This window comes from Tenebrio molitor, chromosome 1 (assembly GCF_963966145.1).
Source record: "Tenebrio molitor chromosome 1, icTenMoli1.1, whole genome shotgun sequence".
Taxonomy (NCBI): domain Eukaryota; kingdom Metazoa; phylum Arthropoda; class Insecta; order Coleoptera; family Tenebrionidae; genus Tenebrio; species Tenebrio molitor.
The window spans coordinates 40,958,100-40,982,324 of record NC_091046.1 but is presented as its reverse complement, the minus strand read 5'-3'; the positions used below and the strand labels follow the sequence as shown (position 1 = coordinate 40,982,324).

At 36.7% G+C, this 24,225-nt stretch overlaps 2 protein-coding genes across 2 annotated transcripts; both read left to right on the top strand.

The window, feature by feature from the left end:
• The first annotated feature begins 5,795 nt into the window (after positions 1 to 5,795).
• On the top strand, positions 5,796 to 11,087 carry LOC138130025 (phospholipid-transporting ATPase ABCA3-like). Its single transcript, XM_069046390.1, has 10 exons — positions 5,796 to 6,221; positions 6,274 to 6,472; positions 7,689 to 8,052; positions 8,102 to 8,546; positions 8,597 to 8,809; positions 8,862 to 9,135; positions 9,186 to 9,311; positions 9,365 to 9,580; positions 9,633 to 10,804; positions 10,860 to 11,087. The coding sequence occupies exons 1-10, from the start codon at positions 5,916 to 5,918 to the stop codon at positions 10,890 to 10,892; spliced, it is 3,348 nt and encodes a 1,115-aa protein (XP_068902491.1). The 5' UTR covers positions 5,796 to 5,915; the 3' UTR covers positions 10,893 to 11,087.
• Positions 11,088 to 15,102: 4,015 nt separating this feature from the next.
• LOC138130008 (phospholipid-transporting ATPase ABCA3-like) lies at positions 15,103 to 22,457 on the top strand. The gene is made up of 17 exons (XM_069046367.1): positions 15,103 to 15,259; positions 16,483 to 16,722; positions 16,842 to 17,063; positions 17,119 to 17,231; positions 17,294 to 17,770; positions 17,823 to 18,002; positions 18,060 to 18,269; positions 18,321 to 18,760; positions 18,813 to 18,978; positions 19,028 to 19,403; positions 19,453 to 19,900; positions 19,951 to 20,163; positions 20,216 to 20,489; positions 20,542 to 20,667; positions 20,721 to 20,936; positions 20,995 to 22,166; positions 22,222 to 22,457. Exons 2-17 carry the CDS (start codon positions 16,487 to 16,489, stop codon positions 22,252 to 22,254), a joined length of 4,902 nt encoding a protein of 1,633 aa, XP_068902468.1. The 5' UTR covers positions 15,103 to 15,259; positions 16,483 to 16,486; the 3' UTR covers positions 22,255 to 22,457.
• Positions 22,458 to 24,225: the final 1,768 nt, after the last annotated feature.

The following is a 24,225-nucleotide window of genomic DNA, read 5'->3' as shown; positions in this document are numbered from 1 at the left end:
CGGAAAATACTTAGCTCCAATTATGCAACTATGTACTTCAATTTGAGGCTCGAAATGTGACAATTTAGATCTAAGAATGATGCACTTACTCGAAGGTACTTCACAAAACAAACACTAGGAGCTTTCGGTGGGATTCTCGAATTAGATAACTATATAATAATTAGAATGCACGTAATTGATCTATTGTGTTATAATTTGGTATATATACGACTGCCATTATCTGTGGACTACAGTATATGATAAACGGTTATGAGGTGAACAGATGATTCAGAAAAGAATATAGTGGTAACAATTAAAAGACCATCATAAAATAAAAGATTACGTCAACAACACTGAAAGTTAAATCTTGATTTTTATACAAGGGTTATACTTATTTATTCAATTAGGTAAGTAATTGTACTATATACTTGACAGACAAATAATTATTAATAATTTATCTAGATAGATTACATTGTTACGTCAACAAGTCTATCGATTTTTTTTATTACAATGTGTTGCCACATCCATTCTAATAGAAAGAGAATATTTTGCCACTTCAAAAAATCGCAACTAGAAATATGTTTAGGCCAATGCTTGTTAATTAATTAGAATACTTAACTATTTAACATATAGAGGAATGTCAGGATAATTCACGCGAATCCCTTTTTAACGTACAGTGTGGAATTAAATGATTTACATCTAGTTACCTTTGGAATTTTTGCACATGTAAATTTTCCTGTACCGCTCTACTTTTTTTTTCGAAGTGCCGAACTATTAGTTCTGTCAATAAATGTAATCAATCGAATTGACAATTGTTACAATTTACTAAATTGAATTAACAAACACTAGCTGTGACTTGCTTTTGTTAGCTCCTTTTTAATTTCAATCTCAACTTTGCATTCATATCATCCCTTCGCAATAAATCACATTTGGAATTTGGATATATATTTTCAGGTTAGACTTTCTTTTTTTTGTAGAACGGCATTTCGTATTTTTACAAGGGTAATGCAAAGGTAACTAGATGTAAATCATTTTATTCCACACTGTACTTATCGCATTCTCGTTTATTTAATCAGCTAACGTATATGCCATTCACGATGTTTTGGCATAAGGGGAGGCCATGGAAAAAGTGCATTTAAGTTGGCAGTAAAGCTGTCTGTTGAATTAGGTTATGTTTTTCTAAGTTTGAGGTTATAAACTGCGTCATTGTCTAGTGCATTGTTGTCAGTTTTACTAATTTGCAATAGAACAATACTCACACATTTTTAATCCAATTTAACAAAACAGGAAACTGACTTGAACAGACTACAGAATAGTAGGGACAGGGACCGGAAGACGAAGTGGCTCCTGTTAATTTATGCACCACTTAGACAACCCACCTATACAGTGTCTTAACCAACCAGTTAGTAACTTCTCAATGAATTTTTCATTTTAACTAAAACATTCCTAGAACTAGATTGTATAAAATCTTGTACCTACTTATTAAGCCTTACTTTATTCGAATCTTTCTGCAAAATATTTACACACCCATCGTCCATGGCAAAAAAGAACAAAACTATTCAACTTCCATAATTTCATTAGAAAATTCTGAATCATCATTACCTGCATCAAAATCCCAATCAAATTCCGAGTCACATTCTCCTAATGAAATTATTAAAGGAAGAACGTTTTCAAATAAAAGATTTCACATTAATTTTGCCCAATCTTCCGAAATAAGTTCTTCACAATATCTACAAAAATGTTGGCAAATTTCAGGAGTACATTTCAAAATAGACTCAAGCCATAAATTCACAACTCTATCGCGAAGTTATAATAGGTCTTACAAAACCCCTGTGCCATTTCAATTGGGTCGTTGTTTCTTCCTTCACTATCCGTGTTACATATTTATCTTGTACTCACCTACGATTCAATTTATACACAAAAAAAGACTTGACTTCATTGTAACTTACTGAAAATATGTTCTGCAGTCTAATACAAACACCATCAATACGTTTTAAAGTCGCTTAATTATGATTACGGTAAATTCGGCAACATGTTACGTTCATTTTGATAGGTCCACATGTCAGGCACTTTAGTGACAGCAGAGATGACAGAAATCAAACATGTATCCAACTTGAAAAAATGAAATTATAGCCTCCCCTTATGCCAAAACATCGTGAATGGTATATATTAGCCATTCACGATCTTTTTGGGACCGAGTTGGCTATGATTGTTTCTTTTCATGTTGGACTAACTGATTCAGTGATGCAACGGATACAATTTTTTTTTCTGTCAGTGTCTGTTCGACATTTTCTTGCCACCGCAATGCCAGATTTATTATTTTAATATTCGTAAGAAACTAAATGATTTATTAAGTGTGTAAAAATAATTTAAATTTCCGTCAAAGGAGCATGGTTATGCTGTTGGGGATACCCCCAGCCTCTCTGCCCAAAGAGCGTAAGGCCGCTCCGGTGTGCCTCTAGCGTGTCCACGTTGCCACTAAAAGTCCGTTCCCGTGGGAGGGCATCGGCTAGGCCGATGGGCTTCCCTCCCCCCTTAGTCCCACACATAAATTGCGAACCGCGACCCCCGTTGCCCACGGAGCGGTGGGATTGGGTAGTCTGCCGGAACGCTTTATGGGTAAACAGATTGTGGTCTGCCGTTTACCCGTAGTCAAAGGAGCAGTCAAAATTGTCAAAATAATTTTTTTCTATTATTGATTCAAAAAATTGAAATTCACGCATAGTTATCGGTGCCTGAAGTGGGTCATTTTCTAACGTGTATTTCTTTTTGCATTGTTAGTAAGATCGAAACCATAGAAACCATACAAAACAGTGTGTGAAATGCGATTTCACGCACACGACTATTTCTGTGTTTCACTTCACGCACTGTATTTTATTAGTTACCTAGCAACATGGTCACTGCATTGAAACTTCAGAGTTCCTTCAAAAATTTGAATTTTTAATTTCAATTTTTTGAATCAATTATAGAAAAAATATTGTTTATATTTCGTGCGTGAAGATGTTTTTGTGCATTCAAAGGCTTATACTGCCCCGACTTTCGTCTCGGCGTAAAAGACCTTTTCATGCACAAAAAACACTCTCTTCACGCACTTAATATAAAAATAACTATATTACGATAAAAAATGTCTATTAAACGATTTAATTTAATTTAAAAAGGACAGACCAGATTTACGAGATCCGGCGACAATGTACCTATTCAGAAAATATAACCCTAAACTGAAAACAACCTAACCCAACACAAAAAGTATCAATTTCCTTTAGGGAATTTAGTTATCACCGAGGTACTGCCAACAAAATCACTAGATGGTCATAGCCAACTCAGTGACTCAGTCCCAAAAAGATCGTGAATGCCTTATAGATAAAAGTAATAGAGGTATTTTCATATTTGGTGGCGGAAACAAAAGACTGAGAAATGTCACAAAAATGTATGTAATGTATGTAATTATAACCTAAAATATATTTATTATGCCAAATCACAATATTGCCAACTAAAATGTCAGATTTTCATAGACAGTCCGAATTTGAAACAATCGTTGATCGTGAACGGATAATAGGCATGGCAGAAAGAGATTTTTCTATTCAAGTATTATGTATATTAGGGATCTACCTGGTAAAGTCTAAAAGCTCTCGGATTGACAACAAACAGTGCCTGCTTTTGCTAGTCAGTGTTTCAATAAATCAATATAAAATCTTGACTGGATTCGTAAAAGGAGAAGAAGAGGAGAGAGTCCGATTAGAACAAATGGACAAATTTTGCCAAGGAGTCACATCTAACACTTTTGTCAGATTTGAGATTGTCAAAATGCGACAAAACGTACAGCACTAGCAATTTTCAATGAGAGTATAGGTCTAGAGCTTTTCATCCTTGTAGATTTCATGCGAATAATATGTTACACTTGCGCGCTTCGGCAAAGTTCGTATGCGACTACTTTTCTAAAGAGAATGTTATTTTTCAGGAAATGAGTAATCAACTAAACAAATTTATTCTGCTAATGTGGAAGAACTGGACGCTTCTAAAGCGAAGACCAATTCACACGGCTTTTGAAATTATTTATCCGGTCCTAATCTGTTTCATTTTGGTTGCCATTAGAAACATCATCACAACTGAACAACGAGGCCCACAAGTCTATCTATCCTTTGACCCTGTGAATAGCTGGTATTACTGGTACTCCGAAGTTTGTGACGAAAACGACTCGTACGTAAAAGTTTTATATTTTCTAAAGAAAATTCTAGCATCATTGTAAATTTTGTTTGTAACTTCTGTTTCTCCAAGCTCATGTTCATTTAGGTTTCTTTAGGTAAATCTTGTATCAATTATGTTTTCAGTCAAATTGGATATTCCCCAAAAAGCCCATTCCTAGAAGCTGTGGTCAATAAAGCGTGCAATGCTTCGAGTGCTGTTGGTTATAATAACAAAGCTGAGTTAGATGCAGCGATCGACAACTACACGTCTTTTTGTTTTGTTATACAATTCAACGACGAGCTGAGTGGTGCCGAAGATTAAAGTAATCTTCCATCTAATTTAGATATTACGATAAGGCACGCTTATCAAATAAGTCCAATTTTAAATATACCACGAATGCCATATTTTAGGTTACCCTCAGAATTTTACGGCAGCAAAAGAGAATGGTACACGAATCTTTTGTACCCTATGTTTCAGACTCCCGGTCCTAGAGACCCGGAAAATCAATACGGTGGAGCTCCAGGTACACCAACTCAAAACTAAACAATACAAGAGATAACAATTCATTTTTAATTATTATTTAGACTACTTTAGACGCAACTTCTTGTTTTTGCAAGAACGTATAACCTTGGGACTCATGGGCAACGGTGTAATTGATCCTCCTGCACTCGCCATCAGAATGCAGAGATTCCCATATCCAGGTTGGCTAAACGACCTATTTTACGCAAATGAAATGTCAACGATGGTGACCTTGATGCTAATGATGAGTTTTATGTACAACTACATCAACACAATTCGAGCGATCACTACTGAAAAGGAAAAACAGCTGAAAGAGTCGATGAAGATCATGGGGCTGCCGGGATGGTTACACTGGGTGGCTTGGTTCTTGCGGAGCTTCATCATCTTGCTGTTGGCCATAATTCTGATCGTGATCGTGGTGAAAGTGAAGGTGCAAAAGGCGCCGGTCTTTACACACTCGGACGGCACCGTCTTGTTCATCTTCCTGTTATTGTTCGCTTGCAGTACCATCACATTTACCTTCCTCATCAGCGTATTCTTTACGAAAGGTGCGTCTAGATTTAGTGGGTACCGACGCTATTAATTATTCGAATGTTACAGCAAATACAGCGGCGGCTGTGGGAAGTCTTATATTTTTCCTCACCTATCTACCCTATTCTCTGCAACAACAGCAATCGGACGAGTTATCCGCAGGTCCAGTACTCGGCTCCAGTCTGTTGGCAAATTCCGGACTGTCTTTTGGATTGTCGCTTATTCTCAAGTTTGAAGCAATCGAGGAAGGTATTGAGAACGAAGAAAAATCTAAAAGTGACGTCACTTCATTCTCTTGTTTCGCAGGGATTCAGTGGGACAATCTGTGGAGTACTACGTCCCCGGACGAACATGTGACACTTAGTGCAATTTTTCTGATGTTTATCCTTGACACATTCCTCTACTTGGCCATGGCTTTGTACATCGAAGCTATATTTCCAGGAGATTTTGGAGTTCCCCAGCCTTGGTACTTCCCAGTGTCGCGAGATTACTGGTACAGCAAACCTCCCACTTTGGGTGAGTCACCTTAGTTGTCCTGACGTTATTTTCATCAATTTAAACTCGCAGATCATGAAGACACGTCCGGTGACAAAGCAGAGTTTTTCGAAAAATTTACGGAAGATCTCCCTATCGGAATACAAATCCAAAGCCTTTCAAAGACCTTTGGAGCCAATCGCGCGGTTAAAAAACTGAATCTCGACATGTACGAAGGGCACATTACTGTCTCGCTAGGTCATAACGGTGCCAGTAAGACTACCACGATGTCTATGATCACTGGAATGTTCCCACCATCGAAGGGTACGGCAATTGTGAATGGATATGACATTAGAACAAGTATACAGAGTGTGAGGGACAGTATGGGTCTCTGTCTTCAACATAACGTTCTCTTCGACGGTTTGACAGTTGCGGAGCATTTGTACTTCTTTGGAAAACTAAAAGGTCTGAACAATGAAGAGGTCAAAGGAGAAATCGATAACTACATCAAACTCTTGGAACTAGAGGACAAGGTACCATCAATAACTCAGAAGGCGATATTCATATTATCAGTAACTATTGCAGCGAAACGCCAAATCCAGCACTCTGTCCGGAGGTATGAAAAGGAAATTGAGTGTCGGAATGGCACTTTGTGGCAAATCCAAAATCGTGATGCTTGACGACCCCACTGCTGGAATGGACCCATCCGCGAGGAGGGCCATCTGGAACTTGCTCCAAAAACAAAAAAAAGGTATAATCTATTCCATCTTTAAAAAAACGATAGGTTGCCATGCTTTAATTTTGTTAAATTGGCAGTACTGAGGAAAGCAGTCGTTATATTTCATTTCATTTTGGTTGTACCGAGTGACTATAAATGATTGAAAATTATTTTGTTATGTTGGTGACACATTTGAAATCTTTAGTTGGCAACATCGTTGGCATGACACACGCAATTTTTAAAATTGAAACAAACGTCAAAAAAATCTAAATCGACAATGTACTTCGTGACTTAACTTAACCTAAATAGAAATGATTGACAGATGATGCACGAGAAGACTTCCACCACCAACTGCATCAGTGCTGCCAATCCACTATTTTCCTTCAATCATTTATAGTCACTCGGTATATCTTTTGTAACTAAATTTGTAGTGCTATGTTGCAAGATGAGTCTAAAACAAAAAGTAAATAAAGTTGTCAATAAACGTCATTTTGACGTTTTTCCAATTTATTTTAAATTAGACAACACAAAGCAATAATTTAAAGGGTTTATTACAAGTGCATAATGCCAAAAGTTGTGTTTGTCGAGACAAAACGTGGTGTGTTGATGGGTTAGACACATTTTAAACGAGATAAGCCCGATCTAAGTAATGAAGCGATTATTATTAACTGATTGATGGATATCTTCAATGTGAGAACAATGAATTTGTACTTATTCGATGAAATCCTGAACTGTATAACTAATTTATAGGTGGGATCTGTTATATATTGCATAATTACAAAAAGGGGTCTGGAGGATACTAGAACTACAAAAAGAGGAAAATCAGAAAAGTGGAACCATTTTTTAAAAGAGATCTGAACGAAATTATTCGTGGGCTAAACATTAGAAGATGATTCGGAATCTAATGATGAAGATAATTCTGAAGATGAAATAATGGAGGAGGTTAAAGTCTTTTAAAAAAAGTGATTCCATTTTGGAGAACTTATCCGTTTTCTGCTTGTTAAACTAAAGCAAGCGCTCTTGAAACTCATTCAACGACTAAAGCCTCCACCAGATGTTTACATTTTGATTTGTCTTTTTTAGTTTTTTTTCAATTGCTATTTTTTATAAAAAATGCTGGGTTTAAATTGATTCGCGGAACCTAAGTATGGCAACACTGTGCCTTCAAAATTTTCAAAATTCCTAACCAAACTTTTATTCAGATATACAGGATGAAATCTGTCAGATTGTCATGGCCAAGCATCGTTTTTTTTAAGTTGGAATACATTATAATTATTGTTAGCGTTAACAACGCACTTTATGGACGAAGCTGATCTACTTGGAGACAGAATTGCTATTATGACCGTTGGAGAGTTACAATGCTGTGGATCTAGTTTCTTCTTAAAACGCAAGTACGGTGCCGGGTACTACTTAATCATGGATCTCGCACCACAGTGTGAACCAGAAAACATCACGAATCTGTTGAGAAAGCATATAACGCATTTGCAAGTTCAAGCGCAAGCAGGTTCAGAACTCACCTATCAACTCTCCGAAAGTGATTCGCATAAATTTGAAGAAATGTTAAGTGACTTAGAAAAAAATATCAATCAGTTAGGAGTCCGAAGTTATGGAGTTTCCTTAACGACATTAGAAGTAGTCTTCATGAAGTAAGTTTTGCATCTCCATATTTTGACTTGTTCTGACGTGTACTTGCAGGGTTGGCGCTGATCACGACAACGAAATTTCCAAAATGTACAACCAAAACAATAACGAAAACGGAGTTTTTAATGGAGCTTTTAAAGTCACAGTTGAAACGTCAAACGAGATGACGATGAACTATCTGAGCGGCTTTCCATTAATCACAAATCAATTTATAGCCATGCTGTTGAAAAATTTTTTTTCCACTTTGAGGAACTGGTACTTACTTATTTTACAAATCGCCTTGCCCGTTGCCCTCTTGATAATCACAGTGTTAACCGCCAGGGGGTATGTGCCGAAGAGCACTTTCCCATCTTTGAAAATATCTTTAGATCCGTACAACGAACCTGTGACATTAATGGCCGGAACTACCAACCAGTACTATGAAACGTATCGAAATAATTTAAGGAACGACCATCAACCACTTGAAGTGTCTGACATTGCTACGGAAATGAGTAGATTGGTACTTACTGTGCGTGTCTTGTCCAACTCAAATTAATAACACTTTTCCAGACAACGGACAGTCCACCTAATGTAAAACGTCACTACATTGTGGGAGCGTCTTTCAACGATACCACTACTACTGCATGGTTTAACGGCGATCCCTATCACTCCTCGCCCTTAAGTCTAAGTCTTGTTTTGAACGCATTTTACAAGCAAAAATTCGACGAAACTTATTCCGTAACATTCATTAATCATCCACTTCCTCTGAGTTTGGATATTCAGGTAAAATTTGAACTTCAATTTCAAAGCGACAAATCTAACTCCGTCGTTTCAGCTCGATAACTTACAGTTCAACCTGATGGGCTTCCAGATTTCAGTGGAATTAGGATTTGGAATGGCGTTCGTTGCCAGCTTTTACATTCTTTTCTATATTCGAGAACGTGTCAGTAAAGCTAAGCACTTACAGTTCGTTTCCGGTGTCAATGTTGTGGTTTTCTGGGGCACTTCGTTCTTGTGCGACATGGTCACTTATCTCTTGACAATGATCGCTATATTGATCACTTTTGCAGCTCTCCAAGAAGATGGTTACAAAACACCAGACGAATTAGGTTAGTCTGTGCATGCTTGTCTAACAGAAACACTAATTAAAGAATTTTAGGACGCATAACCTTGGTACTTGTTTATTTCGGCTTCTTCGTTCTACCTTTTACATACTTGGCTTCGTATCTATTTTCTGTTCCCTCTTCTGGATTCTCGAGGATGATGTTGTTGGGTGCTGTCGGAGGTACATTTCAACAACCAGTAAAAGTAACATCAATTTCTCAATTTCTTTTTTAGGTATTATTGGAATAACTGCGATGCAAGTTTTGGAACTCGAAGGTTTAGGCTTGTTGAATGTGGCTCATGGTTTACATTGGGTCTTACTCTTCATTCCTTTCTATTCCGTAGCTAAGGGATTGTACGACTTGGGTACAATATATTCTTTGCAAAACGTTTGCTTGGAAAAAACTTCATCCTTAGACTTAGCTTGCAAGAATAATCCGATGTGCTGCGGTAAGACGACAATATATTCTTCTTGGGCATTAAACATCTATTTTCCTTCTAGGACTTGACGATTTTTATTCCATGGGTTCTCCTGGAATAGGTCGCAACATCATCATTTCATTCTTGATGTTCATTTTTCTATTTGGTGTTCTCATGTTTAACGAATATGGTTTATTCAGTTATCTTATGAACAAAATAGTAAACTACAATAAACCACCAGTTCAAAATGTCACTCTAGAAACTGACGTTCAGGAAGAAAATAACAAAATCAGGAGCACGTCTGAGTATGAGCTCAGTCGAAAGTACGCCTTGGTACTACAGGATGTTACAAAATATTATAAGAATTTCCTCGCCGTCAATGGGCTATGTCTAGGAGTAAAACCCTATGAATGCTTTGGGCTCTTGGGTGTGAACGGCGCTGGTAAAACGACAACTTTTAAAATGATGACTGGAGATGAACAAATCTCGTATGGTGAAGCGTGGGTCAATGGACTAGACATCAAGCGAGAGCAGAAGAAAGTGCAGAAATTGATAGGTTATTGTCCTCAGTTTGATGCTCTTTTGGACGACCTCACAGTCAGGGAAACCTTGAAAATTTTTGCACTAATCCGTGGAGTACCTTATAAAGAATGTAAAAGTTTAGGCGAACGCCTCGCCCACGAATTCGACTTCTTCAAGCACATGGACAAGAAAATCAAAGAACTTAGTGGTGGCAACAAAAGAAAATTGAGTACAGCTCTTGCTCTGGTCGGGGATCCGCCAATCATTTACCTTGATGAACCCACCACAGGGATGGATCCCGCCACCAAACGGTTCCTGTGGACAGCGCTTGCCAAACTGAGAGACGGCGGGAAATGCATCATTCTGACTTCACACAGTATGGAAGAATGTGAAGCTTTGTGTACCAGACTGGCCATCATGGTCAACGGAAACTTCCAATGTCTCGGGTCGACACAAAGACTGAAAAATAAATTCGCCACGGGCTATGCCCTAACTATAAAAGTGAAAAAGGTTGCAGATCACGTTAATCTGGACCAAGAAATTACAGCTATCGACAATTTTATCCAGAGGAACTTCTCAGGTGCGCAGCTCAAGGAGAAGTATCAAGAGTTGCTGTCTTATCAACTGACAAACAACTCGATTCCGTGGTCGAGGATGTTCGGAATTTTAGAAAAGAGCAAAAAGGAACTGAACATCGAAGACTATTCTCTGGGACAATGCAGTCTAGAACAAGTAATTTCAAATATTGTATCTGCTTGCTTCAGTTTCTTAAATCTCGATTTTTCAGGTATTCTTAAGCTTCACTAAGCATCAACAGTAGCTTCATTTTTGATGTACAACTACAAAATAATGGAACACCAATTGAAGATTGTAGTTTTAGTTTCTGCAATGTGTGCTTTGTGTGCCTCTAGTCAACGGTGAAGATATGTTATCGTGAAATAAATATGTACCTATGTCATGTGATACAACATGTACCATGTAACAAAATAATTCTGTGAATAAATTATTACATCTATTGTGATTTTTTCATTTTATATTAGAATAAAATACGTTTATTGTTTATTCTGAAAGGTTTTAAAAGGAAAGAAATTTTCTAAGAAACGCCTTGAACTAATCTGCTTAATTTTGTCTTTGACATTTGAACAATTACCTGCCACAATAAATGATTTCTTTTGACATTGATAAAAATAAACAAGAGTACAACAAATGTTACCTTCAATAATTGTATTGAAATTAAGTAATTAATTTTGTACAACGACTTTTACATAGGTACTCACATTCAACACTAATTAGATGGCTAGAGTCTAGTTCAGCAGAATGTCAATAATCCAGTACTTAGTGCTGGTTTCAAAATCAATTCGCCTCTAGGCAATATTTTCTTCCGACCCAAGACACAATAAAATGATTAGTAGGTATATACCCAATAAAAAATCACTTTTAATTTTTTACTTCGATTTTATTTACTTCACACACGAGAAACAAGATGGGTCCAGATTCGTTCAAAGTTCTATTCTATTCGACATTTCGACTGCTCTTGCATTTTCAAACCTCTTTTAAAAACACATGTTTTCAAGTTTTACTCTGAAAAGAGAAGCCGGAAACCCATGATTATAAATGTACCCCTTAATTCATGATATCACAGCACAAGTGTAACTGACCTGTTGAGGCGGGCCTTCGTCGGTGTTCTCCCCAGGATCCGGCGACCGAAATGTCACTTTCCGACCAAGGGACCAAGAGATGCAAGTGTTTATTTTCCAACCAAGAGGAACCATTACAATCGTGATTACGAATAAAATTATATTACTGTTAAATATTAAATATTTACTATCAAACAACTTTCCGTGTTGTCTCAGTAAAATCTAAGTAATTGTTTTCAAGTGAGATCATTATACATACAGTATGTCCACGGATTGAGTTACAATGTGAGAAAACACTTTTTTATTTTTTATTTTTCAGAAATAGTCACTCTTGATAAAGTGATCTGCTTGTTTTTGAAACAATAAAAATTAGTTTCAAGCCAAGCAGAGCTTAATCCCCAAATATGAAATTCAAACTCAAAAATCCTTTGTCAATCGTATCTCTTTGGAGCTCAATCGGTGGACGCACTGTATGTTTTGAATGAGCAATGCTCTTTGTTAAAACTTGTCTCCGTTTGTGCTAAATAAAACAGTTTCATCGTTACAAAAAACATTGGTCAATAACGAAATATGTATTAGTGAAATGATTTGATAAATTGACACAATTTCCTTGTAATCATAGAATAATTGTAACAAATCTTGACAGAACCATTTTCACAAAAATATTTTGCTATTCTTGTTTTCATTTGCTCATTTTAAAAGTGACTAAAATCACATCAACTTTAAACCGTTCAATCCATGAGTACATTTACACGGACTGCTAACGCCGGTGTTACTTAAACCGGTGTTGTTAACACCGGTGTTAATTGACGTGTAAATAGGATTTAACGCCGACTTTACTAGAACCGGTTTACTAACGCTACACCACTTTACTAACAGGCGTGACGTTAGCAAGCGGGTGTAAAATGTACGTGTAAATGGCTACCTTTGCTTAACACAGGTTTTTGAAGCAGGCCTGCCAACACAAGCACAGTCGTCGTTGGCAACCGCTCCAACAACAACGCCAATCTCGGAAGCATTTCAGTTGGTCACACTGCGAAGAGGTTTTAGCTAACACCAAGCCAACACCGATGTAGATTTTAACGCCTGTACAACACCTCTTGTGTAAACGCACGTTTTAAACCAGTTTTAATAACACCGGTTCAAATAACACCGGCGTTAGCGGTCCGTGTAAATGTAAAATTATTATCTGAGAAAGTAACATGTTACAATTTTGTGACAAATTATCCAAAATCTCAGATAATTGGTTTATCTTTTAAAACTCTTATCACCTTCGAATTTTCCACTTCACGATCTGAGAGAGCAACAATAGGTTACGTTATACATCTCCACGTGACAAATTATTCTAAATCTATTGATTCTAACCATTTGTGAATAAATCATTGAAAAACATGTTTGTTACAATTATCTTAAAATGGTACTTGAGTAAATATTAAAAAACAAAAACTTATAATTACTTAAATGTGGAAAAAATGTGACTGTTTTAAAGTAGGTATATACAGAGTGTCCAACCACAATTTCAATTTACAAATTATTTCGTATTTTGCACTACAAATTATAAAGTGGGTGATGGGTGTTAATTTCTTCAACGAAAGGAAAGCAATTTGCTAACGATGGACAATTTGCATTAGCTGATCTACTGTTCAGTGTTAGACATACTATGTTACATACTCAAACAGTAATGAAATATTAAAAAGTTTTTGTCGAAGAGAAAAATTCATAAGGCATTCTAGAGTGCTTTTGATTACTTCTTTACAATTTACGAAAAAAAGAAAAAGATACAATAAGCTGTTATTTAAATTGATTAAGCAGCGTGTACTTACTGGGGTTTCATAATAGTAGTTTATTTGACGAGTTTGTGTGTAAATTGGGCCTCGTTTCACTCGCGTTTTAAAATGGCCCACGCGTGCCAAAAAAGGCCCAATTTACACACGAACGAGTTGAATACAACGTTTTTTTGTTCGACGAGCCCCTTAAAGGCTCCAAATCGCTTAAAACCTTTAAAATTAGCTTGACGTTTCGTTTTGACAAGTTGTGACATTTATCAAAATCCGTTCACATAGGAGAAAATTCTCAAATTCTGACAGCGTCGAACAAAAAATGATTTGTAGCACAAGAAGGCTGTGTCTCCATTTACATAATAGTTTGTCTCAATTCTACATTTCCACCACCTGTTGAATTATGTTGGCAAAATAAAAATATTTCTCAATTGAGGATTCTTAATAACCAAAGTTGGCAATATAATTATTTCACAAATATTATTCAAAAACATTAAAATTAGTTCACAAGTTTATTTTGCTTTTAGAATTTGATTTTCTACCTACTTACCTACTTGCTGCATTTTAAAAAAGGTCCTCGTTCTTTTCCTTTATTTTAAAATTTTCAGTTGTAAAAACGGAAATTGACAGGTAACCTAACAAATACAATCTGACGCATTTTTCACCAAACAGTGTTGTCGGTTGTATTTCCAACGTAGAATGCAGTGTTGGTGGAAATTTAGAATTGAGACAGACTTTACATGGAATCACACCACACCTGATGTTTGAATAATTTATGAAAGCCCTGTATATGAAGCACAAGTAATTTAGAAGTGAAAAGTTTACAGGCACTAATGCAGCCAGTGTAAAAAGTAGTTTACCTACAACAATATTGTCTCGGTATAATGAAATTTTTACGAAAAAACTAATTCATGAAACTCCAAAATATGAATCAGGTAGTATTACTTTTCTACAATCATTCACAGATTAGTTAAGCAGCTAAAAATCTGTCAACATGTTGAGGTGTGTTTAAGTAGATTTTTTTTAAATGATTTCGATAAACTAAATGAATACGGTGGTGAAAATGATGATGAAGTACTGCCAAATATTTTGCAAGTTTATAGTAAAAGATAGAGATCAACACTTTTCTGTAGAAGAATATGAAAACATTATTGCTGCTGTTTCAAGAGAATTTTTTGAAAAATGATCTACATAGGTAATAATACTAATAATTTGTTATTTTTGTCATGATTTTTGTATCTTAGAAAATAACTATTATTCTCAGTTGTGAAAACAGCTTTTTTTTCTGAAAGACTGAAGCAAAGGGCAGGACAAACAGGACAGTTTTACTAAATACATGTACTTAGTAATTTAAGTGCGAGTTATTTAAAATGACATCTGAACTTAGTATAAAGGACTTCTTAAGTATTTGGTCAAGTGGAAAATAGGTACTTAGCTCCAATTATGAAACTAACTCAGTTTGAGAATGATGCACTTACTCGAGGGTACTTCGCAAAACAAACAATAGGAGCTTTCAGCTGAATTCGCAAACTAGATGACTAAGAATTAAAATGTACGTAATTGATATCTTTTATCTTTTGGTACATATACGACCGCTGTTATCTGTGGACTACAGTATATGATGAACAGATGATTAAGAAAAGTGACACAGAATACTCGTATAGTGGTAGTAGTTAAAAAACATCATAAAATAGCATACTCGTATTACATAAACAACACGGAAAGTTAGATCTTGAGTTTTCTACAAGCGTTCCACTTCTTTACTCATTTCGGTACGTAATTCTAGTAGTATATACACAGTGTCCCACCTCTCATAGCTATATTATTTATGGACCAATTTTTGTGAAATTTGACAGATAGATAATAATTTAAAGAGTGGATAATAATTACTCAAGTTTATACTAAACTGTAGAACAACAATAAACAATGACTTCCCCAAAAATTTGTCCCCTAAAGATAGTCGTACTACAAGAAAAAGAGGAAAAACCGTGTTAATTTATTTAACTTTTCGCAGAATTAGAAGTAGAAAAATTATTAAATCTTTTGTGCGGATACATCTTTTCTAGCGGGTAACAATCGGACACTAGTTTTGTGTAGATTCAAGTAAAGGAAAATGTTTTAAAATTGCATTTTTTATTAATCGAGCGCTTTATTACCAGTATTCTCTAGCATCCTATTTTCCAAATTTCACAAAAATCGATCCATAAATAATAGAGACCTGAATGTCTTAGGTGGGACACTCTGTATATATATTCCTATGAAGAAAATAACTAAACTATTAATTTGTTGCCAATTTAGAGCGCTTTCAGTAAGTATATGTATGAAGTTCGCAGAAACCTTGCTGGAATTTAGCCATGGGACATTCTTCTAATTAATTACCTTGATAGAACAAATATTTCTAAATTATCTTGACAGATTACATTGTTACGTCAACAAGTCTATCGATTTGTATGATTACAGTTTCAAGTGTTGCCACATCCATTACATTATATTATAATAGAGAGGAAATATGTATATGAAATCATTTTGCTACTTCAAAAAAATTCACAATTAGAAATATTTGCCAATGCTCGTTAGAAACTATGCACTAAGTTGGCTTGAAATCAAATTTAATTAATAAGAATACTTAATTTAATTATAGAGGAATGCCAAGATACTCGTACTTCACGCGAATCCCTTCTTAACGGACTTATCGTTTTCTCGTTAATTTAATCAGCTAATGTAGATAAAAATAAAACCACTTAAGCCCGGTTTCTGGAAACAATTTTATTCGTTAACGGGAGAAGAGGAGAAAGTACATTTAGAACAAATGAACAAATTCCGCCAAAAGGCACATCTTTTGTCAGATTTGAGATTGTCAAAATACCATAACGTACAGCACAAGCAATTTTCACTGATAGTATACGTTTAGAGCTCTTCATCCTTGCAGATTTGATGCGATTAATATGTCAAACTTGCATGCGACTATTTTTCTAAAGAAAATTTTATCTTTCAGGAAAATGGGTAATCAACTGAACAAATTTATTCTGCTAATGTGGAAGAATTGGACGCTTCTGAAGCGACGACCAATTCATACAGCTTTTGAAATTATTTATCCGGTCTTAATATGTTTCATCTTGGTTGCCATAAGAAACATCATCACCGCTGAACAACGAGACCAACAAGACTATGTACCATTTGATGTTACCGACAGCTGGTATTACTGGTACTCCGAAGCTTGTCATGAAAATGACTCGTACGTAAAAGTTTTATACTTTCTAAATAAAAATCTAGCATCGTCGTAAATTTTTCTTGTAACTTCTTCAACTCCAAGCTAACATTTCAAAGGTTTCTTTGTATCAATTATGTTTTCAGTCTTATCGGATATTCCCCAAAAAGCCCATTCCTAGAAGATGTGGTCACTAAAGCGTGCAATGCTTCGAGAGCACCTGCCATATTAGGTTATAATAACAAAGCCGAGTTAGATGCAGCGGTCGACAACCACAGGTCTTTTTGTTTGGTTATACAATTCAACGACGAACTGAGTGGTGCCGAAAATAACAGTAATCTTCCTCTTAATTTAGATATTACCATAAGGTACAATGATCGAATAAGTGCAATTTTTATATATACGTTGAATGATACATTTTAGACTACCCTCGGAACGTTACAAGAGCAAAAGCGAATGGTTCACCAATCTTTTGTACCCTATGTTTCAGACTCCCGGTCCTCGAGACCCGTCAAATCCTTACGGTGGAGATCCAGGTACGCCACCTCCAAACCTAACCAATGCAAGAGATAAAAATTCATTTTTATTCATTATTTAGACTACTTCAATCGCGGCTTCTTGTTCTTGCAAGAAAGCATAACATTGGGACTCATGGGCAACAGTGCAATTGACCCTCCCCACATTAAAATGCAGAGATTCCCATATCCACGTTGGCTAAATGACCTATTTTACGCGAATGAAATGGCAACGATGGTGACCTTGATGTTAATGATGAGTTTTATGTACAACTACATCAACACAATTCGAGCGATCACGACTGAAAAGGAAAAACAGCTGAAAGAGTCGATGAAGATCATGGGGCTGCCGGGATGGTTACACTGGGTGGCTTGGTTCTTGCGCAGCTTCATCATCTTGTTGTTGGCCATCATTCTGATCGTGATCGTGGTAAAAGTGAACGTGCAAAAGGCACCCGTCTTTACACACTCGGATGGTACCGTCTTGTTCATCTTTTTCGTATTGTTCGCTTGCAGTACCATCACGTTCACGTTCCTCATCAGCGTATTCTTCACGAAAGGTGTGTCTATATTTAGTACGTACCGAAGATATTAACTGTTCGAATATTACAGCAAATACAGCTGCGGCTGTAGGAAGTCTTATATTTTTCCTCACCTATCTACCCTACTCCCTGCAACAACAGCAATCGGACGAGTTATCCGCAGGTGCAGTGCTCGGCTCCAGTCTGTTGGCAAATTCTGGGCTGTCTTTCGGATTGTCGCTTATTCTCAAGTTTGAAGCAATCGAAGAAGGTATTTAGTACGAAGAAGAATATAGAAGTGACATCATTTCATTCTCGTGTTTCGCAGGGATTCAGTGGAACAACCTGTGGAATACTACGTCCCCGGATGAAGATGTGACACTTGGTGCAATTCTCCTGATGTTTATCCTTGACACATTCCTCTACTTGGCCATCGCTTTGTACATCGAAGCTGTATTTCCAGGAGACTTTGGAGTTCCTCAACCATGGTACTTCCCAGTGTCGCGGGATTACTGGTGCAGCAAACCTCCCACTTTAGGTGAGTCACCTTAGTTGTCCCAACGTTATTTTCACCGATTTCAACTCGCAGATCATGAAGACACGTCCGGTGACAAAGCAGAGTTTTTCGAAAAATTTACGGAAGATCTCCCTGTCGGAATACAAATCCAAAGCCTGTCAAAGACCTTTGGAGCCAATCGTGCTGTTAAAAAACTGAATCTGGACATGTACGAAGGGCACATTACTGTCTTGCTAGGTCATAACGGTGCCGGTAAGACTACCACGATGTCGATGATCACTGGAATGTTTCCACCATCAAAGGGTACGGCCGTGGTGAATGGATATGACATCAGAACAAGTATACAGAATGTGAGGGACAGCATGGGTCTCTGTCTTCAGCATAACGTTCTCTTCGATGGTTTGACCGTTGCCGAGCACTTGTATTTCTTTGGAAAACTAAAGGGTTTGAACAATGAAGAGGTCAAACGAGAAATCGATAACTATATCAAACTTCTGGAACTAGAGGACAAGGTACCATCAACAACTCAAAAGGCGATATTCATTTTATCAGTAACTATTGCAGAGAAACGCCAAATCCAGCACTCTGTCCGGAGGCATGAAAAGGAAGTTGAGTGTCGGAATGGCACTTTGTGGAAAATCCAAAATTGTGATGCTTGACGAGCCCACTGCTGGAATGGACCCATCGGCGAGGAGAGCCATCTGGAACTTGCTCCAAAAACAAAAACAAGGTAATTACTGTTCGCGTTTTGATTACGAGAGCTCACGTTATCATTTCAGGAAGGACGATTCTACTGACAACGCATTTTATGGACGAAGCTGATCTACTTGGAGACAGAATTGCTATTATGACCGCTGGGGAGTTACAATGTTGTGGATCCAGTTTCTTCTTGAAGCGAAAGTACGGTGCCGGGTACTACTTAATCATGGATATCGCACCACAATGTCAGCCTGAAAACATCACGAATCTGTTGAGAAAGCATATACCGCATGTGCAAGTTCAAGCGCAAGCAGGTTCAGAACTCACATATCAACTCTCCGAGAGTGATTCTCATAAATTTGAAGAAATGCTAAGTGACTTAGAAGAAAATATCAATCAGTTAGGAGTCCGTAGTTACGGAGTTTCTTTGACGACACTGGAAGAAGTGTTCATGAAGTAAGTTTTGCATCTCCATGTTTTGACTTGTTGTGACGTGTACTTGCAGGGTTGGCGCTGACCACGACAACGAAATTTCCAAAATGTACAACCAGAACAATAACGAAAACGGTGTTTCTAATGAAGCTATTAAAGTCACAGTTGAAACACCAAACAATTGGTCGACGAACTATCTGACTGGCTTTCCTCTAATTATAAATCAGTTTATAGCCATGGTGTTGAAAAAGTTTTTTTCTACTTTGAGGAACTGGTACTTACTGATTTTACAAATTGCCTTACCTGTTGCCCTCTTGATAATCACAGTGTTAAGCGCCAGGGGATATGTGCCAAAGAGCACTTTTCCGTCTCTGAAAATATCTTTAGATCCGTACAACGAACCAGTGACATTAATGGCGGGAATTACCAACCACCCCTACTATGAAACGTACCGAAATAATGTAGGAAACGATCATCAACTACTTAATGTGTCTGACATTGCTACGGAAATGATTAGATTGGTACTTACTATCCACGTTTTGCCGGACTCAAATTAATATCACTTTTCCAGACAACGGACAGTCCACCTAATGTAAAACGTCACTACATTGTGGGAGCGTCTTTCAACGATACCACTGCTACTGCATGGTTTAACGGCGATCCCTATCACGCCTCGCCCTTAAGTCTAAGTCTTGTTTTGAACACATTTTACAAGCAAAAATTCGACGAAACTTATTCCGTAACATTCATTAACCATCCACTTCCTCTGAGTTTGGATCTTCAGGTAAAATATGAATTTGAATCACAAAGAGACAAATCTAACTACGCCGTTTCAGCTGGATAACTTACAGTTCAATCTGATGGGCTTCCAGATTGCAGTAGAATTAGGATATGGAATGGCGTTCGTTGCCAGCTTCTACATTCTCTTCTATATTCGAGAACGTGTCAGTAAAGCTAAGCACTTACAGTTTGTTTCCGGTGTGAATGTTGTGGTCTTTTGGGGCACCTCGTTCTTGTGCGACATGGTCACCTATCTCTTGACAATGATTGCTGTGTTAATCACATTTGCAGCTCTCCAGGAAGATGGTTTCAAAACACCCGACGAATTAGGTGAGTCTGCACGCTGACCTAAATGAGACGGGTACTAATTAAAGACTTTTAGGACGGTTGACCTTGGTACTTGTCTATTTCGGCTTCTTCGTTCTACCTTTCACATATTTGGCTTCGTATCTATTTTCTATTCCCTCTTCTGGATTCTCGAGGATGATGTTGCTGGGTGCTATCGCAGGTACATTCCAATAACCAGAAAAAGTTATATCAATTTCTCAATATCTTTTTTAGGCATTATCGGAGTAACCGCGATGCAAGTTTTGGAAATGGAGAGTTTAGATTTGTTGTATGTGGCTCATCCTTTACATTGGGTCTTACTCTTCATTCCTTTCTATTCGATAGCTAAGGGAGCGTACGACTTGGGTACCATATACTCCTTGCGAACCGTTTGCTTGGCACAAACTTCATCCTTAGACCTAGCTTGCGCGAAGGAAAAGATGTGCTGTGGTAAGATGACGATATACTCGTAACCTTCTTGAACATTAAACGCCTATTTTCCTTCTAGGACTTGACGATTTTTATTCAATGGGTTCACCTGGAATAGGTCGCAATATCATCATTTCTTTCTTGATGTTCCTTTTTCTGTTTGGTGTTCTCATATTTAACGAATATGGTTTCTTCAGTTATTTTATGAACAAAATAGTAAACTACAGTAAACCACCAGTTCAAAATGTCACTCTAGAAAGTGACGTTCAGGAAGAAAATAACAAAATCAGAAGCACGTCTGAGTATGAGCTCAGTCGAAAGTACGCCTTGGTACTGCAGGATGTTACAAAATATTATAAGAATTTCCTCGCCGTCAATGGGCTATGTCTAGGAGTAAAACCCTACGAATGCTTTGGGCTCTTGGGTGTGAACGGCGCTGGTAAAACGACAACGTTTAAAATGATGACAGGAGATGAACAAATCTCGTATGGTGAAGCGTGGGTCAATGGACTAGACATCAAGCGAGAGCAGAAGAAAGTGCAGAAATTGATAGGTTATTGTCCTCAGTTTGACGCTCTCTTGGACGACCTCACAGTCAGGGAAACCTTGAAAATTTTTGCTCTAATTCGTGGAGTACCTTACAAAGAATGCAAAAGTTTAAGCGAACGCCTAGCCCATGAATTCGACTTCTTCAAGCACATGGACAAGAAAATCAAAGAACTCAGTGGTGGCAACAAAAGGAAATTGAGTACAGCTCTTGCTCTGGTCGGGGATCCGCCAATCATCTACCTTGATGAACCCACCACAGGTATGGATCCCGCCACCAAACGATTCCTGTGGACAGCGCTTGCCAAACTGAGAGACAGCGGGAAATGCATCATCCTGACTTCACACAGTATGGAAGAATGTGAAGCTTTGTGTACCAGACTGGCCATCATGGTCAACGGAAACTTCCAATGTCTCGGGTCGACACAAAGGCTGAAAAATAAATTCGCCACGGGCTATGCGTTAACTATAAAAGTGAAAAAGGTTGCAGATCACGTTAATCTGGACCAAGAAATTACAGCTATCGACAATTTTATCCAGAGGAACTTCCCAGGTGCACAGCTCAAGGAGAAGTATCAAGAGTTGCTGTCTTATCAACTGACAAACAACTCGATTCCGTGGTCGAGGATGTTCGGAATTTTGGAAAAGAGCAAAAAGGAACTGAACATCGAAGATTATTCTCTGGGGCAATGCAGTCTAGAACAGGTAATTTCTAATATTGTATCTGTTTGTTTTAGTTTCTTAAATTTCGATTTTTCAGGTGTTCTTAAGCTTCACTAAACATCAACAGTAGCTTCGTTTGTAATATACAACTTTCTACAAAATAATGAAACACTAAATGGAGATTGTAGTTTAGTTTCTGTAATGAACTTTGTGTGCCTCTAGTCAATGGTAAATAAATGTTATCGTGAAATAAATATGTAGGTACCTATGTCGTGCGAAGCAACATGTAGTACCATGTAACAAAATAATTCTTTGAATAAATTATTACATCTATTGTGGTTTTCTCATTTTATATTAAAATACGTTGATTCGGAAAGCTTTTAAAACGAAAGAAATGTTCTAAGGGCCGGTTGCACCAACGCACAGACCATCAATAGAATTAAGACTTTTAAAACCCGTATAAAACATGGGAGACACTGACAACACTAGCGCTGCTCTAGCGTTAGGCCAAACTAAATTACCGAGTTTACTCGTTAATCCGGTCGGAAATTTCCGTTTAAAGAGGAGGTTGATTTGAAAATTAATTAATAATGTCATTAACAATTTTGAATTTTCTAATTTCTGACATATCGATTTCATCAATATATTCTATAAATTGTTCTACAAAACCAGTATCTTGAGATAATTTCTTTTTATTAGGTAAGTTATCTTTTTCTTTTTGAAAAAATACGAAATATGGTTTTTCAGCTCGCGATTTTTATTTTATTTATTTGGAAATGGGCAAAATTAAACATAAATGCTTTGTCCACAACTGTGGATCATTTTATAAGATCGGCGATAAAAATAAACATTTTTTTAAATTTCCAAAATTAGAAGAACAAAGGGAACGATGGATAGAAGCTTTAAATGTGGTACCACCCTTCAAAACAGATAATGCCTTTATTTGCGAGAAACATTTTAGCAACAATTTCTTTACAAATACTCAAAAAACAAGACTTCATAAATACGCCCTGCCGTCGATTTTTTTTCGTGAAGACAATGAAAATTCAATAAACAATGTTAGACCAGCTGAACAAATTCAAAATTCTACGATTACTGAAAATCCCAATGTAGAGAATATAATCCCTCCTGTTATGCCCAAGGCCGAAAATAGACACCCAACAAAATCTTCTAGTGTGTTGCAAGTATTTGAATGCAAGAAAGTTAGTAGTCTTACTTCAAAAGGTAGAAAAATTTATTATATGGACCGAAATCAGCGAAAAACAATTTCAAAATTAAAAAATCTTTTGCACGATTCTAAAAATATCGCCAGAAATTTTAAAAAGTTAACGCAAAGTCAAATTATTGAACATTTAGAACTACACTTCAATTCAGTTGCAATGGAATTTATTAAATCACAGTTTCGAAATGCCAAAAAGTTAAATCCATCGTGGTCTAATGAAAACAAAATTTTTGCCTTAGCACTGTATAAAAGAGGACCGAGGTCTTATAGGTTTTTACGACATTTTTTAAAGTTACCATCAAGAACAACCCTTCATAATTTTTTTAAGCACATTCCGTTTGACTCAGGTATCAATTTACAGTTATTTGAGAAACTTAAAATAAGAGTGCAGAAAATGGATTCTAAAAATAAAATATGCAAATTAATGTTTGATGAAGTAGCTTTAAGTACAAATTTAACATATTCAAGATCAACAGATAAAATTATTGGGTATGAGGATTTAGGATCATTAGGTCGTAATAAAAACCTTGCTAACCATGCCCTAGTATTTATGGTTCAAGGCCTGTGTTCAGGGTGGAAACAACCCATCAGCTACTATTTTGTAAAAGACACTGTTAAAAGTCAAAATTTAAAATTTTTAGTTACCGAAGTCATAACAGAATTACAAAAAATTGGTTTGAAAATAGTTTGCACAGTTTGTGATCAAGCTGCAACAAATGTGAAAGCTATAAATTTACTAAAAACTGAATCTAATGTTGAACCTTTAAGACCTTATTTCTTTATAAATTTACAACAAGTCATATGTTTCTACGATGTTCCACATTTGTTAAAGTCAACTCGCAATGCATTACTAAAATATACAATATATTACGAAGAAAT

What these genes read in the sequence shown, in the direction of transcription:
- LOC138130025 (XM_069046390.1), top strand. Translation starts at nt 5,916, where the DNA reads ATGTACGAAGGGCACATTACTGTCTCGCTAGGTCATAACGGTGCCAGT. An exon ending in TCTTGGAACTAGAGGACAAG is followed by an intron (nt 6,222 to 6,273) that starts GTACCATCAATA and finishes TAACTATTGCAG; the next exon opens with CGAAACGCCAAATCCAGCAC. An exon ending in CTACGGAAATGAGTAGATTG is followed by an intron (nt 8,547 to 8,596) that starts GTACTTACTGTG and finishes ACACTTTTCCAG; the next exon opens with ACAACGGACAGTCCACCTAA.
- LOC138130008 (XM_069046367.1), top strand. Translation starts at nt 16,487, where the DNA reads ATGGGTAATCAACTGAACAAATTTATTCTGCTAATGTGGAAGAATTGG. An exon ending in GCTTGTCATGAAAATGACTC is followed by an intron (nt 16,723 to 16,841) that starts GTACGTAAAAGT and finishes TTATGTTTTCAG; the next exon opens with TCTTATCGGATATTCCCCAA. An exon ending in CAGCAAACCTCCCACTTTAG is followed by an intron (nt 18,270 to 18,320) that starts GTGAGTCACCTT and finishes TTCAACTCGCAG; the next exon opens with ATCATGAAGACACGTCCGGT.